Source organism: Heterodontus francisci, chromosome 4 (genome assembly GCF_036365525.1).
Source record: "Heterodontus francisci isolate sHetFra1 chromosome 4, sHetFra1.hap1, whole genome shotgun sequence".
Classification (NCBI taxonomy): Eukaryota; Metazoa; Chordata; class Chondrichthyes; order Heterodontiformes; family Heterodontidae; genus Heterodontus; species Heterodontus francisci.
In genome coordinates this window covers 152,382,831-152,397,450 of record NC_090374.1, presented here as the reverse complement: position 1 = coordinate 152,397,450, position 14,620 = coordinate 152,382,831, and the positions used below count along the sequence as shown (strand labels likewise).

Below are 14,620 nucleotides of genomic sequence, written 5' to 3'. Positions count from 1 at the left end.
GTGAACAAGGTTTAAAAAGAGTACTGGGTCCCAACAAAATGCAAGACCATATCTTCAATCAAGGACTACAGTGAGCTCGAAGCACAGTAACAAGATATTGCCTCAAACTGTTCCACTTTATCTTTTCTTCTCTTTTCTGTCTCTATCTGTATGTGTATATCGTGTGTGCATGCTAGCGTGGGTGCGTCGTATATCCGTAGACGTGAACTGTATTAGAGTTTAATATAATAAATTTCACTTTTCTTCTTTAGACCAAAGAAAGCCTGTTTGTGCTCATTTCTTTGCCTTATAATTGGAAAGCAGTGAACAAGAATTCACAAAGGGGGAGCTCAAAACACAGTGTGTTTAAAATTAAACCCTTTTACAATAAGACCAGGTGAAGATAGTAACAGACCCCAAGACACCTTTCTCACCTGGTCGTAACAGCACCATCTCCTCTTATTGGCCACAGACCTCTCCCAGTTGTTCTGCAATGTCTCTGAAAAGGGGCTTAAGGGATTCAAAAAAATAGAGTAAATCAAACTGCTACTTCTTCATGGACAGCTGAAGCTATCTGGATTCATGGATCAGGTTCATGGGCAAGGAAATAATTACTGGCCTGGATTTTGTGGTCTGTAGCATGTAGCCATTCATCGCACTTACTTGCTCACAGAATTTTGACCTCGCTGGCCATCTGTTCCCATTTCCTTCTGAGGGCTTTCCTTGAGGGCCTGGCCCCCTGCAGACACATGGCCTGTTTCCTCCTATCGACCTCCATCACTAAGGCCTCCATCCGTGAACCTTGGTGCCCTCGCTCTACCCTGCTGCTCTGTTTGCTTAGCTTCCTCCTGCAGTCAGTTGTACTACATGCAGTCAGTGGCAGCTTCTTTCTAATAATTGCAGGTCCAGTTTACGAAGGCAAGCTGCCTTTAAGAGATACAGGATAACTGGAACACATGCTAACCATACGTGCTGCCAGGCTTCCTGTTGAGCGTTCAGCCGGCCAGTACGGGATGCACACGACTGAACGCTACGATCATTGAAATGAGGTGTGTATGGCCCCATACCCAAAAACAGGAGCAAACAAATTTTTAGCCAACAGAGTCTAACCCAGGAAGTGCAAATTAGAATATTTAATTCATTGCCAAATCATGTACAGAGAATGAAATAAAGATACGAAATATGGAATTAAGAAACAAAAGAGACAAAGAAAAATATAAATTTTTTAATTGTTTAAAAATCGCCAATAATAATTAAAGTCTGAGGAATGAGACTCCACACTTATAAAATTTAATTTTCAGTGCCAGAGGGGTTTATTGGCAGTAATTAACACTTATCACACCATTAAAGATTCAATTCCACTTGAATGGACAAGCCCTAATTTTTTCTGCTGAGTTTAGTGTGTACCTAGTGGGTAAGTCCAGCAACTTCACACTTTACATCTATTATGATGCTGAGTGTCTCGGTGAGATACTGTTAGAGCGAAGCTTCTGGAGGAGGAGGAGGGCTTCCATATTGAACTAACGTGCAGATGCCAAACATTGCTGTCTGATTTACACCTTAATAACCTTGAGTGCTGATAGCCTCACTGTTATTTCCACTGCAAAATCTGGGATACTTGTTATTGACCTCCAGGCCAGACACCTAAACATGAGGAGTTACTATGAAAACAAATGACTAAAACTCTGAAACATGCCTTTTTTGGTGGCACTGCAAACCAGAGTGCCACTGAACAGAAATTAGCAATGTCAGTGCCCCTTAGGGGGCACTCTCCCAGATGTTGGAACTAATCAATATGTAATTGGTGCTTTTTAACTTGTATATAGATATAGGTATGGTTTGGAATGAAATCAGTGCCTATCATAAACAAAGCACAATTCCTCCTGAATTTGTATTTAACAGGTATTTTAGGAACAGTAATGGTCATAGGGTTCAGAAATCAATCCCACCTGCCTGACTCATCTAGAATAAATTTTTCAAATTAATGTTCCCTAGCCAGGGTTTTGCAAAACTGGAGCTCATTCTGGGAACGGGAGCTCATATTTGGAGCAGGAGCTCATTTTGGGAACCAAAGATTTCAGTGGATGGAAAACTGTGCAGGTTGTAAGTATGTAAGCATGCTGTCTGCCTTCCTTGTATTTCCCATCTGCATACTGGCTGTGCAATACTTTGCAATACTGGGAGTGCAAATTTATAGAATCTTTCTATGCTCTTAAATCCCTTTGTTTTCCAGAAATCTAATTGTCTCTTGAACCATTGATTTGGTTTTATAGCCTTCCCTTAGAATATCCCAGAACTCTACAAGGCCACTGAATGACCTTACCCCTAAATTTCCACTGGGACTTGAACCCTTCACAGTAAACAATTTACTTTGATCAGTTTTGTCAATTCATTATACTGAAAATTTCAATTATTTCACTTAAAAGCCTTCTCTTTGTGAATTTCCTTAACCTATGCTGATATCTTCAAATCCTAGAATACCCTCTGTACCCTCCCAAGGGTAATATCCTTCCTGGCATTAGGTGACTGAGAGGTGGCGGAGGGCAGTATTTTACAAAAGGTGTTTAACCAGAGGAGTATTAAATGTAGAAGTGGTAATGATGGTTTATGATTCAGAACTTTACCCACCTTTTAAAAAAGTGTAGTACCATTAAGGAATAAAAGTAGCTTACTATAGTCCTATTAACAGATTGTTAATGAATTATCCTGAAAGAAATAGTAACTTCTTGCTGGGTGGAGGGGAATATAAACAAACTGCTCTGTTCTGAAATTGGACCAAACTACTGATCACCAACTTCCCTTTAAGGATCCCATTCTAGCTCATAATGTAAATGGTTCCCCAACCCTGTCAGAACCATCATCATCCCCTCCTCAAAAAACTCACCTTCAACCAGTTTGTCCATGCAAACTACTACCCCACCTCCAACCTCCCTTTCTGCTCCAAAATCTTAAAAATGTTTACCTCCAAAATCCATGCCCATCTTTCCCACAAATCTATTTGAATCTCTCCAATCATGTTCCTGTCTCTGCCACACCACAGAAATGGTTCTAATCAAAGTCACAAATGACATCCTCTATGATTGTCACCACAGTGCATTTTCCTTCATAGAATGTGGAACAGGCTCGAAGGACTGAATGGCTTACTCCTGTTCCTTGTAGATCTTTGTTAGGTAAGGGGATCAAGGAATATGGAGAAAAGGTGGGTAAATATAGAGTTGAGGATGAGCCATGATCTAACAGAATGGTGGAACATACTCAAAGAGCTAAATGGCCTACTGTTATTCCTATGTTTTTCATCCTATCGCCAGTCTTTTCCACCATTGACCTCACTATTCTTTTCCAGTGCTTCTCCTTCATTGTCCTGCTCAGGGACTGCCCTTGCTTTGTTCTACTCTTACTGATCTGAGACAAGGAGGCCAAAGAAGGAGAAGACTGATCTGATCACAGTTTGAGCAGCTCCATCAAGGGCTTCTGTTCTTGCCCATTTTTAGTTTTGGAGTCCCCCAGGGATCTATGCTTAGCTCCTCTTCTGCCTCATCTACATGCTGTTCCTTAGCAACATCACGTAAAGATATGGGAATAAATTCCTTACGTATGTTGACAACACCCAAGTACTACCTCTCTACTGCTTCTGAGTTATAGGAACATCCTTAGGTTTACTGCAATTCTTCTCCAAGGATCCAAAGATCTGTAAAATATGTTGTGCTGTAAGTACCAAGGGTTGTAATGAGGGTGAGACCAATGCTAAACAATTTTCCAGTCCCAACCTATGACACTCACAGATGCTGCACTGTCTCCTGAATCTGCTCTCTTGTTCTTTATAGAGCACCTAATGACATCCCTCACAACCAATTTGATTACTATTGAAATGCTGCCACTATTATTATGCAGGCTAAAGCAGCAGTTAATCTGTTCTTTTGGCAGTGCTGGTTGAGCAGGTCACTGCTGTTCCTCAAATAACATGGGAAGATTAATGCTACTAGGCAGACATGACCTCGGTTTAATGCCTTGTCTGAGAGGTGGCAATTCCAACACTGAGTGCCAATCAAGATTCATGTTCAAGTCCTGGAATGGGGCTTGAATCCATGACCATCTGACTCAGAGTGCTGCCAACTGATTCAAGCTGGCACTTACTGACAAACACTATTGCATTTCATGTGCAACTGACTCATTTATAATGGCCCTCTTAGCACAGCAGCTCAGTATATGTAGAGATACATATATGTCAAAGGTTGTTGTGATGGTGCACACTTGGCTGGATCTAAGCAGTCTATTGCAGTCCAGGAATTTCCAGTGTACAATATTTGAAATCATGAATTATAAATTGCTAATCTTCCTGATCCCGTCTCCACCTCCAACAACTTACTATAGTGATATAATGTGCTAGTCTCATCCCATGTACTGTGTTGTTACTGCACACTCATCACTTACAACAATGCACCCTGCTAGCAACAGTGCAAAACTTAACAGTAATTGCTGCAAATCCAACTTGTTTTCACATTGAACTGGATAAAATCAGAATGTGTTGGCAGGCAGTGACTAACAATCCTGTAATTCAGGGCAAATCTGATTCAGAAGCCAAATTTCATTTTTTGGAGCACCAAGCATGTGGGCTGTAAATCACACTGAAACAATGTATTGGCATTTTTATAACACCTCGTCATGCACTCAGGACATCCCAAAGCACTTTAAACCAATGAATTAACTGTTTCTTCTCCCCCACCGCAAGTACTATTTACTATTATGCATGTAAATACACAACCAATTTGCAGGCAGCAAGGCCACACAAGCAGCAAACAAATGAATTTGTTGTTGCATTGTTAGTTGAGGGAGGAATGTTGACCAAGACATCAGGGGAACACCCTGGGATCGTTTAGGTCCACCTCAACGGTAGACGGAGTCTTGCTTTGACATCTTATCCAAAAGATAGCACACCTCTAACAGTGCAGCACTCCCTCAGTACTGCACTGCAGTGTCAACTTGGATTATGTGCTCACGTCATGGAGTGGAACTTGATTACATGACATGCTGATTTGACAATGAGTGCCACCAAATGAGCTGACACTGACAAATGGGATTCAATACTATCCATGTTGTTTCATTGAAACAGTCTTAGACATGTCTGATGCATTATCCAATAAATACAAATTATGCGATTTAGATACTCATTACTTAGAATGCTTAAAATACATTTTGGCTACATCATGACCAACCTGGCACTTACTGCTGTATTTTGTAGAGATTGAGTGGAGCTCAGCCAGATGATTATTTATGATACAGCCCAAGTATATTTAGTATATTTCTAAGCAATGCATGTTTTAAAATTACCATCTACTACGTCTTAGGTTTTATTTAAGCACTTCTTGCGTAACAAAATGTCCTAAGATATCTTAGAGTAAGAAACTTGATGAGACTCTTGAAAGAACGATCAGAAAAGATCATTTCTGAACTGATTTTTGAAAGAGTTAAGATAATACACAGAAACAGGCCTTTTGGCCCAACTAGTGTCAGCATTTACCCTCCACGTGAGCAAATCATTCCAATCATATTTATCCACCCTGTCTAAAGGCCTGCTCGGGTTTGCAATTGAAACCCAACCCGAGCCCGACAGAACCACATCTGACTCGAGCTCTTTGATTTTTTCTCGCGCCCAACCCGACCACCGGAATGAAGTTGATTATATTAGAGGTTGTGCTCTACCTTGGGTGGAATTGCTCACTGCAGACTAGTTTGGAGTCTGGATGCATGTTTCCTGCCTTGACGTCTGGCTGTCACTGTGTCCGACACGTTGTCAGTCCTGTCAGGTAGCTATGCTCTAACCCTATCCCTACAACCACCTACCCAATTTAATCTTGAATATTGACATAGGGCTGGATTTTGTGTTGGAGGCGGGGCTTCTGACACCAGGCTGAAAAGACAGGGGGAACCCCACTTTGGCCTTTTTGCCCCATTTAAAGATGGGGATCCCGCTTCCAAGAGCTGCCAGCCAATCAGAGGGCCGGCAGCTCAGCAGCATCATTGGAAGCGGTGGCCACTGCTAGGACCTTGGACCCAGGTCCAGCACTGGAACCCCAGACCTCAGGCAAGTGAGCAAGGTCACCAGGGCCAGTCTGGAAGGCACCGGCAAGGGCGGGGTGGGGGCGAGGAGGTGGCCGTGCAGTCCAAGGTGGGGTGGATAAAGTGGTTCCAATTGGGGGTCATAGAGAGATACAGCACTGAAACAGGCCCTTCAGCCCACCAGGTCTGTGCCAATCATCAATCACCCATTTAAACTAATTCTACATTAATCCCATATTCCCTACCACATCACCTTCCCTCAGTTCTCCTACCACGTACCAACACTAGAGGCAATTTATAATGGCCAATTTACCTATCAACCTGCAAGTCTTTGGCTGTGGGAGGAAACCAGAGCACCCGGCGGAAACCCACGCGGTCACAGGGAGAACTTGCAAACTCCACACAGGCAGTACCTGGAACTGAACCCAGGTCGCTGGAGCTGTGAGGCTGCGGTGCTGACCACTGTGCCACAAATTGCCCACAAAGGAGGAACCCCCCCCCACCCCGCATGGAGTGTCACATGTTACAAGGCATCCCCCCCACGCAGAAGCACACCCCACCATTGGTAACATCCCAGCGACAGTGGGAAGAGGCCTCTGAGCGGGAAGACCATCATCAGCCTATCTTGCTACTGGGAAGATCACTTGCTGACAGGGAGGCAACTGGCCCTCCGCCACCACCGCCCCCCCCCCCCCCCAACCACCCATTGCAACACTCCTTGCCCCACCTCTGAACCCACCTCAGGGCCACATAAAATCCCGGCCTCATTTCTGCCTCAACCACTAACCCTGGAAGTGAATTCCACAGCCTTACAACTCAAGTCTCTCCTGCCCTCTTCGAAATCTCTTGCACTTTTTGGCTACTTGTTCTTGAGCCATCAAGAGTTTGCTTCCACCTATCCTATTCCATTTTTTCATAATTTACACCCCAGAATCCATGTTGTTGTAATGAAAAAAAGAATCTTTTTATTGACTAGCAAGGAGTTTGGGAAGAGAATTCCAAAGCACAGGGTATGGTGGCAGAAGGCTGGGAATGGGTGGCCGGGGACAGACAGTAACTGGAAGATTAGAATGTGCAACCTGTTTATGCAGGGCTAGGAAAGACTGCAGAAATAGCTTGGAGAAGGCTCTACAGTGATTTGAAAGCACACACATGGTTGGCTTCGGTTCTCAAGGACGGGTGCGAGGGATGGGTGGGACCTTGTATGGGATAGAACACAAGCCACAGAGTTCTGAATGAGCTGCTTGTGGTAAGCATTGGTGAAATTGAAAATTGAGGCGATGGAGGTATAGATGGGTGTTCTCGTGGCAGATGGAATGTGGTGGGGTGGGACATTAGCCTGCAGATAGAAGTAAATGGTGCTTCTAAGACTGAATGTGGAGTTGAGGCTCAACTCAGGAATAACCAGGCAATGAAACTGTGCATGAGTTCCTGAGGGAGCAGTCAAGGAAGAAGCTAGGATTGACACTTGAGGAGTAACGTTCCTACGAAGTTGATCAGGATGGCTTTGATATTGCCAATTTGAGTTGCTGAATGTTTTGGATCATCCAGAATTTAGTGTCAGAATGGCAGTTAGACAACAGGATGGAGTTGGAGAGGTAGAATTGGGTGTCATTGGTATATATGTGGAAGATACCTCCTGTTTACCCTTCCCCAACCAATACCAATGCAAACAAGAGAAAATGAACTAATGATGTGTCTCCTGGCTATTTGTGGGAGCTTGCTTGCACAAAACGACCGATGCATTTGCCCACAAAACACTTCAAAAAGTAATTCATTGTACTATTGGAATGCTGTACTAACAGTTTAACCCATTTTCTACTGCTGTTACTATCTGTGGAAGTCTCAAACACAAACTGGGCATTGACATCAAGTAGCTAGCCCCAGATGTTGCAGTTGTATTGCGTGGAAGCACATATATTGAACTGTTCCATAAAAATGGTGTTCAAGATCCTGAAACCCAGAAAACCTCATAATTCTGGGGTCAGCAAAGTAGCAGAAATAAAATATTGCAGTTTTCCTAATTTATGCAAACTTTCTCTATAGCCTCAGAAACTTTTGTACAACTAAAACAAAGTTACTCGATAAAAGCAGTGGAATGAAAGTCATACAAAACAAATTTTATCTGGTTACACTATCTTTTATTGGACCCTAGCTTCATCTAGGGCTGGACTGGTCTTTCTGAAAGACAAGCAAGATAATTCTTCAAATGGATTCTCTTCCTAATCATATATTTATGGACCCCAGAATAACGCCCCTTCAGAAAATTCAGCATGTGAAATATACAAAAATCATGTGCAGATGTGTTAAGGAAGGAAGGTGTAGTTTGCAAGTTTCAAAAGTTCACTGGTATTCAGAGAACAGAGTACCTCAGTACCTGATCTCATCACAAACTGTAGAAAAAAAGTCCCAGAAAGCAACAAGTATCATTAAGTTGGCATCACTGCAGTTTATTAACAATTACTTCAGTACCACACACATCACAACTCAGCACATCTTTACAAGTCAAACCTTCCACACAGCTGTACACTCTGAAATCAAGGAATAATCAGAGACTTAAATGAAAGAATCGGGGGGAAAAAAAACAAGATTCGAATTAAAATAAAAACAGCTATTTATACTAATCAGGTTTACATCTCTCCCTTCCTTCTTGTTGGTGTAAACATATTCACATTTCCAAAGTTATTTTCATTGATTTTACTACCAATACATTTACAAACTAAAATACATATGTACAGTCTCCATTGTTTATACGTACAATTTCAAGCCACTGGAAAAGTAAATGGCATCTATATTAAATTACTTAACACCCATTTCAAGAGTTCTCCTGCAAAAACATTAGCACCTTGTATTGACAAAATGTGCATATTAAAAATACCATAATTACAAAGTAAAATACAAAACAGAAGGTCACTTGATTTATCAAGTACAATACATAATACATTCCATAACATATACTGCAAATGGTAATCTAGGGCATAAGGGTAAGAAAAAATACAGCTCAATTTGAAGGAGGAGGAAGCTTAAAAAACCTAAATCAATTTTCTTTAATGAAGATGGCAGCTAGTATGACAAATTCTCTTAAGGACTGAAATGGTTTTCTTTCCTTGAATTCTGCTGCATATGCTATTTAAGCGACAAATGCCAAAAGGTAAAGCCTGGCTCGGGTATAAAATTAAAACCCGACCCGACAATAGCCAACCCGAACCTGACCCGGGCCAGAGTCCTTTAACTTTTTAAAATGCCCAACCCGACCCAAAAATAACAAACACATTAATGAACAGAAAAAAAAATCGTAGATTAAAACGAAAACAATACAGAACAAAACAGAACAGTCCAGCCAACTCGAGCCCCGAATACTGGACGCAGAATACAGACCCGCCCCGAACCCGACACAGATAGTTGGGCTTGGTCAGGTTCATGTTGGGTAGCCAGACTTTACAAAAGGGAACTGATTTATTAAGAACTCAGTGGTATGTGTTTGGGGTGAATCCTATCTAGGTATCATCCACAGTCTATGCATAGAACTGCCGGCTACATTTTACAGACTGCACAGAAACACATCTGTTTAAAGTGTGCAAATCTCTCTTATGCCGACAATATGGGAAGAGTGGAGGCATTTGATAGTGGCAGGGATAAACTACTGAAAAAGCCTAAATTGTCTGCTTGAAAAGGGGATTTGCAAGGTGAGAGAAATATTACTTTTCTCCTTCAAAATTTTATTTCGCTCAAAACAGGGGTTTCAGTTGATGTAGCCCTGATTCTCAGCTGGTAGATGGAAAACTGTATTACCAATAACAATCTGTACAATTATCTTGCATATAACACCATCTGCTGTCCATTCATGGTTAATTCCTTAAAGGCAAGCAAAAGTGTTGCTAGATTTGTAACCTCAATACCCCAAACCACTAAAAATATGCTAAAATAACTGAGAAATTGCTCTAAAACGTGATTATCTGTGCAAAATATAAAATTAATGCATGCACGAATGCAGCATTAATGTGAATAGTTAAATACAACAGTAAAACAAATGTGCAAATAAGGTCATCATATGAAAGCTTTACTGCAGTGGTGTTGGCTGTAAAGCAAACCATGGGCAATTATCATTCACTGGGAACTTCTGCAGACTCCTTTTTAAAAATAAAACTTGTAACACACCTTTTAGTCATGCTGCAAGCAAGCTTTTCAAAATGATTACACCTTTTGATACGACTTAGCAATGAGGTTTTGAAATACAATTAGTGTAGATTCAATCCCAAAAAGGTTGTCATTCAGTAAGCAGGCTAAAGTGTCGAACCAAAAGTGAACGTTCAGAAAATCTGAAAAAATATAATCGGAAGAGACCGCTGGAAAAATTGAAGTACAGAATGAAAGTAGCATTTGTATGGAACTTTGCATTTACATGCAAGCTATAGGTAAGGACACAATTTTCAAAATACCTTTACTAACTCCAATCCACATTCACAAATTGACTGCTGAATATAGCTACTCAGTTGTGAAATAGGCAGAGGTGTAACTAGTTGACAAGTGTTAAGTCCACTTCAATGCAAGTTACATTTTTTAAAAATCCAGATTCGGGGTGAAGTTTCCCGTAATTAAAAATAAAAATCAAGACCCCTTTCAGGATCACATAGCTTTGATGCCACATTATGTTTGCAGATCATCACATCTATTTTTACAACACTTTAGCACAGTGAAGTTGTAACTCAGTCACTTTTTCAGAGAAGAATCATTCCAGAATATCAACATGACCTTGTGTGTGATGGCACATTAACACTTAGAATCTTAATTCCTTAAGCAAATTCAGACCAACCATATTAGTTTAGTGATGTGCTAACAAGTTGGAACTGGTTAGCATATGCTACTAAAGTGTTGATTTTCAGAGATAAACTAGTCAACTATCGGTTTTGACCATTATCACTGCCTTTTAACAGTTCATGTGACTCAAAGGTAGATTTGCTACAAGCTTGCATTGAACAATAAATACGAAAGATGCTCGAATTTAACATTTTCCAAATACATTTCACATCAGGTCAAACCACTCTATTCCTCTCCAGCAGGCCATCTACAGAAACTCAAGAACAGCTTTTAAACAACATTCCAATTATACAGAGCTACAGATCATTAATTATGCTACTGATACCAAGGTGTGGAGTATGTGTCACCAGCACGTACAACAAAACACAAAAGGAGGGTGATGCCATTTACAAATACAAAGAATTGTCAACAGATTGGATTAAGATAGTTAATTACTTATTCAAGATTTCGAATGTTAAGATAACACACTGCAAAAGAAAATCCATTTCATCTGCAATATGACACCATTCCAATGTGTATCACATCAGATACAAGTAATTCAAAACTGATTAACGGTTTACACTAGTTATGAGCTGACGATGAGTATCAACAGCAAAATACATGAGAGAATAGATAGACGATGAGAGTCTGAACAGCAAAACACTAAGGGGAGCAGAAGCCGAGGATCTAAATAGCAAAACATGGTAACAACTTTCAAACTACCCAAACAGTAAAGGGCAAGGTTGCTTATTCACTAATAACTAACATGGATAGTGAGAGTTGAAAGTGAACTCACATTAACTCTGGCACATGTGGAAGGGCACAGCCATGGGTGGATTTACAAACCTGAATGAGATCACCACATTCTTTTCCTCCCCACCGCCTCCCCAAAAAAATCTAATTCATCTGATCATCTCCTTCTGAACAAAACATCCATCAGACTCGTATTTCCCACTGTGCAGTGGGATATCAAATCTAGATGACTGCACAGGTAAGCAGTCAGTCAGAATCAAACAAAGAGCACACAACATCACAGGATCTGCTACATAATGCTCACTTGACATCAGGGATATTCTGCACGTTCACAAAAAACATACTGCATTAATTTTCAGAAAATTATATACCACACTCTCAATTACTTTTTAGTTTGGCTTTAGAACTGAATAAATTCCATTATGCCTACTGAAAAATCGCATTATTCTGCAGTGATGACTTTGTAACAGCCTCAGGTTTAAATGTATTTCAGCTTAGCTTCATTTTGAAATTAATATCCTCAAAAATAATAGAATGAAATACAAAATGCAATTTAATCTCAGGGCTCCAAAATCATCCATAAAATACTCTGGTTTTGTCATCTGAATCATGCTCCCAGAGTAAATTACAGTCTTGCTGTCTATAATCGTCTAAAACTTTATTCATAAAGCTAACAGCATCTCAACATTCAGAAAGCTTTATAAAGTGAGTTGTTTTTTTCATCATTTATAAATATCTAACACTCCTCAAATGGGTTGCAGTAGAAAACTTCAAGCTAACTTTTGTTCCACATCACCATTTCAAAGAGGATAATCAACTAGTATGCAATGCATCAGTCCATATTCATCTGTAGCTTATCCCATTTTGTCCACACTGCACATTAGCCAATGTTGGGACTACTTTTAGCAGTGCCAAGATGACACCCGTTATCTAGTGAAGAATCTTACTTCTTACTCTATACACATCAGCCACAAGCCACATTTAAGCTACAGATAAACATTTCCGTTTTTATTTTTGTGTAAGCTTCCACAAATGTCAAAAATTAACCTCGGGTCATGTGAAAGTGCAAAACTTCAGTAGATACCCAAAAATATCAGAACAGATGGACCAAACTTCAAAGCTGGGAAAACCAAACTGTTACTGTAGATGCCATACCCATGCAAATAACCTGCCCCATAAGAACATGTGAGTTAGACATTTATTTGCATGTTGATTAACAGTGTTATCCACTGTTGTGAGCAACCGAGTTCTGCAGCACTGATCTTGGGTGAAGCTGCAGTATCACTGGTCTACAGAATTTTTATTCATTGCCCACATTAAGCAGCTCAAGTCTCTTCACAAAACAGATCATCTCTTTGTCTTTTGTGAGGGAGGCGTTATGGTTCAAGCACTGCAGTTTTTGATCAGATATCCTGGCTGGCTAAAAGAGACAGCTCAATGCCAAAATTGATTATGACAGACCACCTCTTCCAGGACTTGAATTAACCATGGAGGTAACCACTACAAACAAACTTAGCTGTGCAGATGTACTTTTTTTTATAACCGTTCTATAAGGCTCCCAACCTTCATGCTTGAAAAAATGAGACGAGAGGGAAAACAAGTAAAAAGCTGCAAATCCATTGCAGCCCAAGGCTAATAAGCATATTTTCAGAGGAAAGGACAATTTACAACATACGGCTATTGGATCTGGTGGTGAAATCAATGTTTCTTTCTTGAGGGGGAAGAATTATAAACTGAAACACCAGTTTTATTTTTAAAGTTTCTCTCAAATAAATATTCTAACAGTCACATGAAAAGGCATTCATCACACAGAGCCTTAGGTGCAAGTTCACTTTGGTGCCAAGGTTTGGCTTGGACTATGACTTCTGCTCACTCGTCGTTGTCTGCTGTGACGGACTTTCTGGCTTCAAGATCTGGTATGTGATGAGGTATTCTGGATACGCCTGGGTAAAGATGTACAAGAGTTAAAAATGGCTTAAATGCAAAGGACAACAAGACAGGAATACTATACAAACAGCAACTTGAAACCTGATATTTGATTAGCGGAATCTAGGGCGGCAATTCCCCAAGAATGCATTTAGGTTGCCAGTCATGCATAATATTAAATACATGCCTGTAAGGATAAAGAATTTTTTTCAGGCTAGGTTACAATCCTCACAAGTCCCAATATCCCTCTGCCTCCCCAGGCCACCTAACAAAGAAAGTGAGCGGATACAATTATCTGAGGTGTTAACTTGTGCGTCTCTGGAACTGACCGAAAGGCACCATTTTTCACACAGCAAAGCCCCACAAACAGTAAGATCAATGAGCACTTAGTCTAATTTCTATTAACTAAGGGAGAAATACTGTCTAGGCCACCAGAAGGATTCACTGCCTTTTTTAAAATTATTGCCATGACATCTTTAACATCCACCTAAACATTCCATCCATCGAGTAGTGACAATGCAGCATTGAAATGTTAGCCCTGATTACTTGTCCAAGTCCTGGAGTGAACCCACAATCTTCTGACACAGAAATGAGTGTTACCACCAATGGGCTGAGCTGACATTTTGTATTTGCAGGTTAGGCCCAAAGGTTGGTGCTACTGTTCTACAATAGGTAACTAATTTGAGTTTTTCCTTTGTAAAATAATTATTTAATTGAATATTTGGCCAAGATGGCTACTGTCCAACACCCAACTCCTGAAGGGATAGTATCCTTAGTGAATTTTGCCTTCGATTTGAAGGCACAGTATTTATATGTAAGTGGAGGCTGAAATAATTAAGTGGATTCCACTTTAATCAAATTGTATCTCAACTGCACTAACCAGAAAATATCTGTAATGTTCAGCTGTATAGATTTTACAGAAAACTTATTGCATCTTCAAAGACACTGAGGTTTAATACCAACTTCAGCATTACTGAACAACATCATCAGGTAGACCATGCAATAATTTAAAGATTAAGTTTGAGATCAAACCGTTAAGATCTGTGAAGTATGAAGATTTCAGTCCATCAAGACCTGGTTGGATCAAAATTGAAGCACAAAAATTTAC

General features: G+C 40.4%; 1 protein-coding gene across 2 annotated transcripts in view; it reads right to left on the bottom strand.

Annotated features, from left to right (window-relative positions):
• Positions 1-8,460: 8,460 nt before the first annotated feature.
• Positions 8,461-14,620, bottom strand: part of tnksa (tankyrase, TRF1-interacting ankyrin-related ADP-ribose polymerase a) — a 207,568-nt gene continuing 201,408 nt past the window's right edge. For both annotated transcript variants that reach the window (XM_068030356.1, XM_068030357.1), the window contains one exon: positions 8,461-13,529. In XM_068030356.1, the coding sequence (XP_067886457.1) occupies positions 13,443-13,529 (87 nt within the window). In that variant the 3' untranslated portion in view covers positions 8,461-13,442. The remainder of the gene's footprint in view (positions 13,530-14,620) is intronic.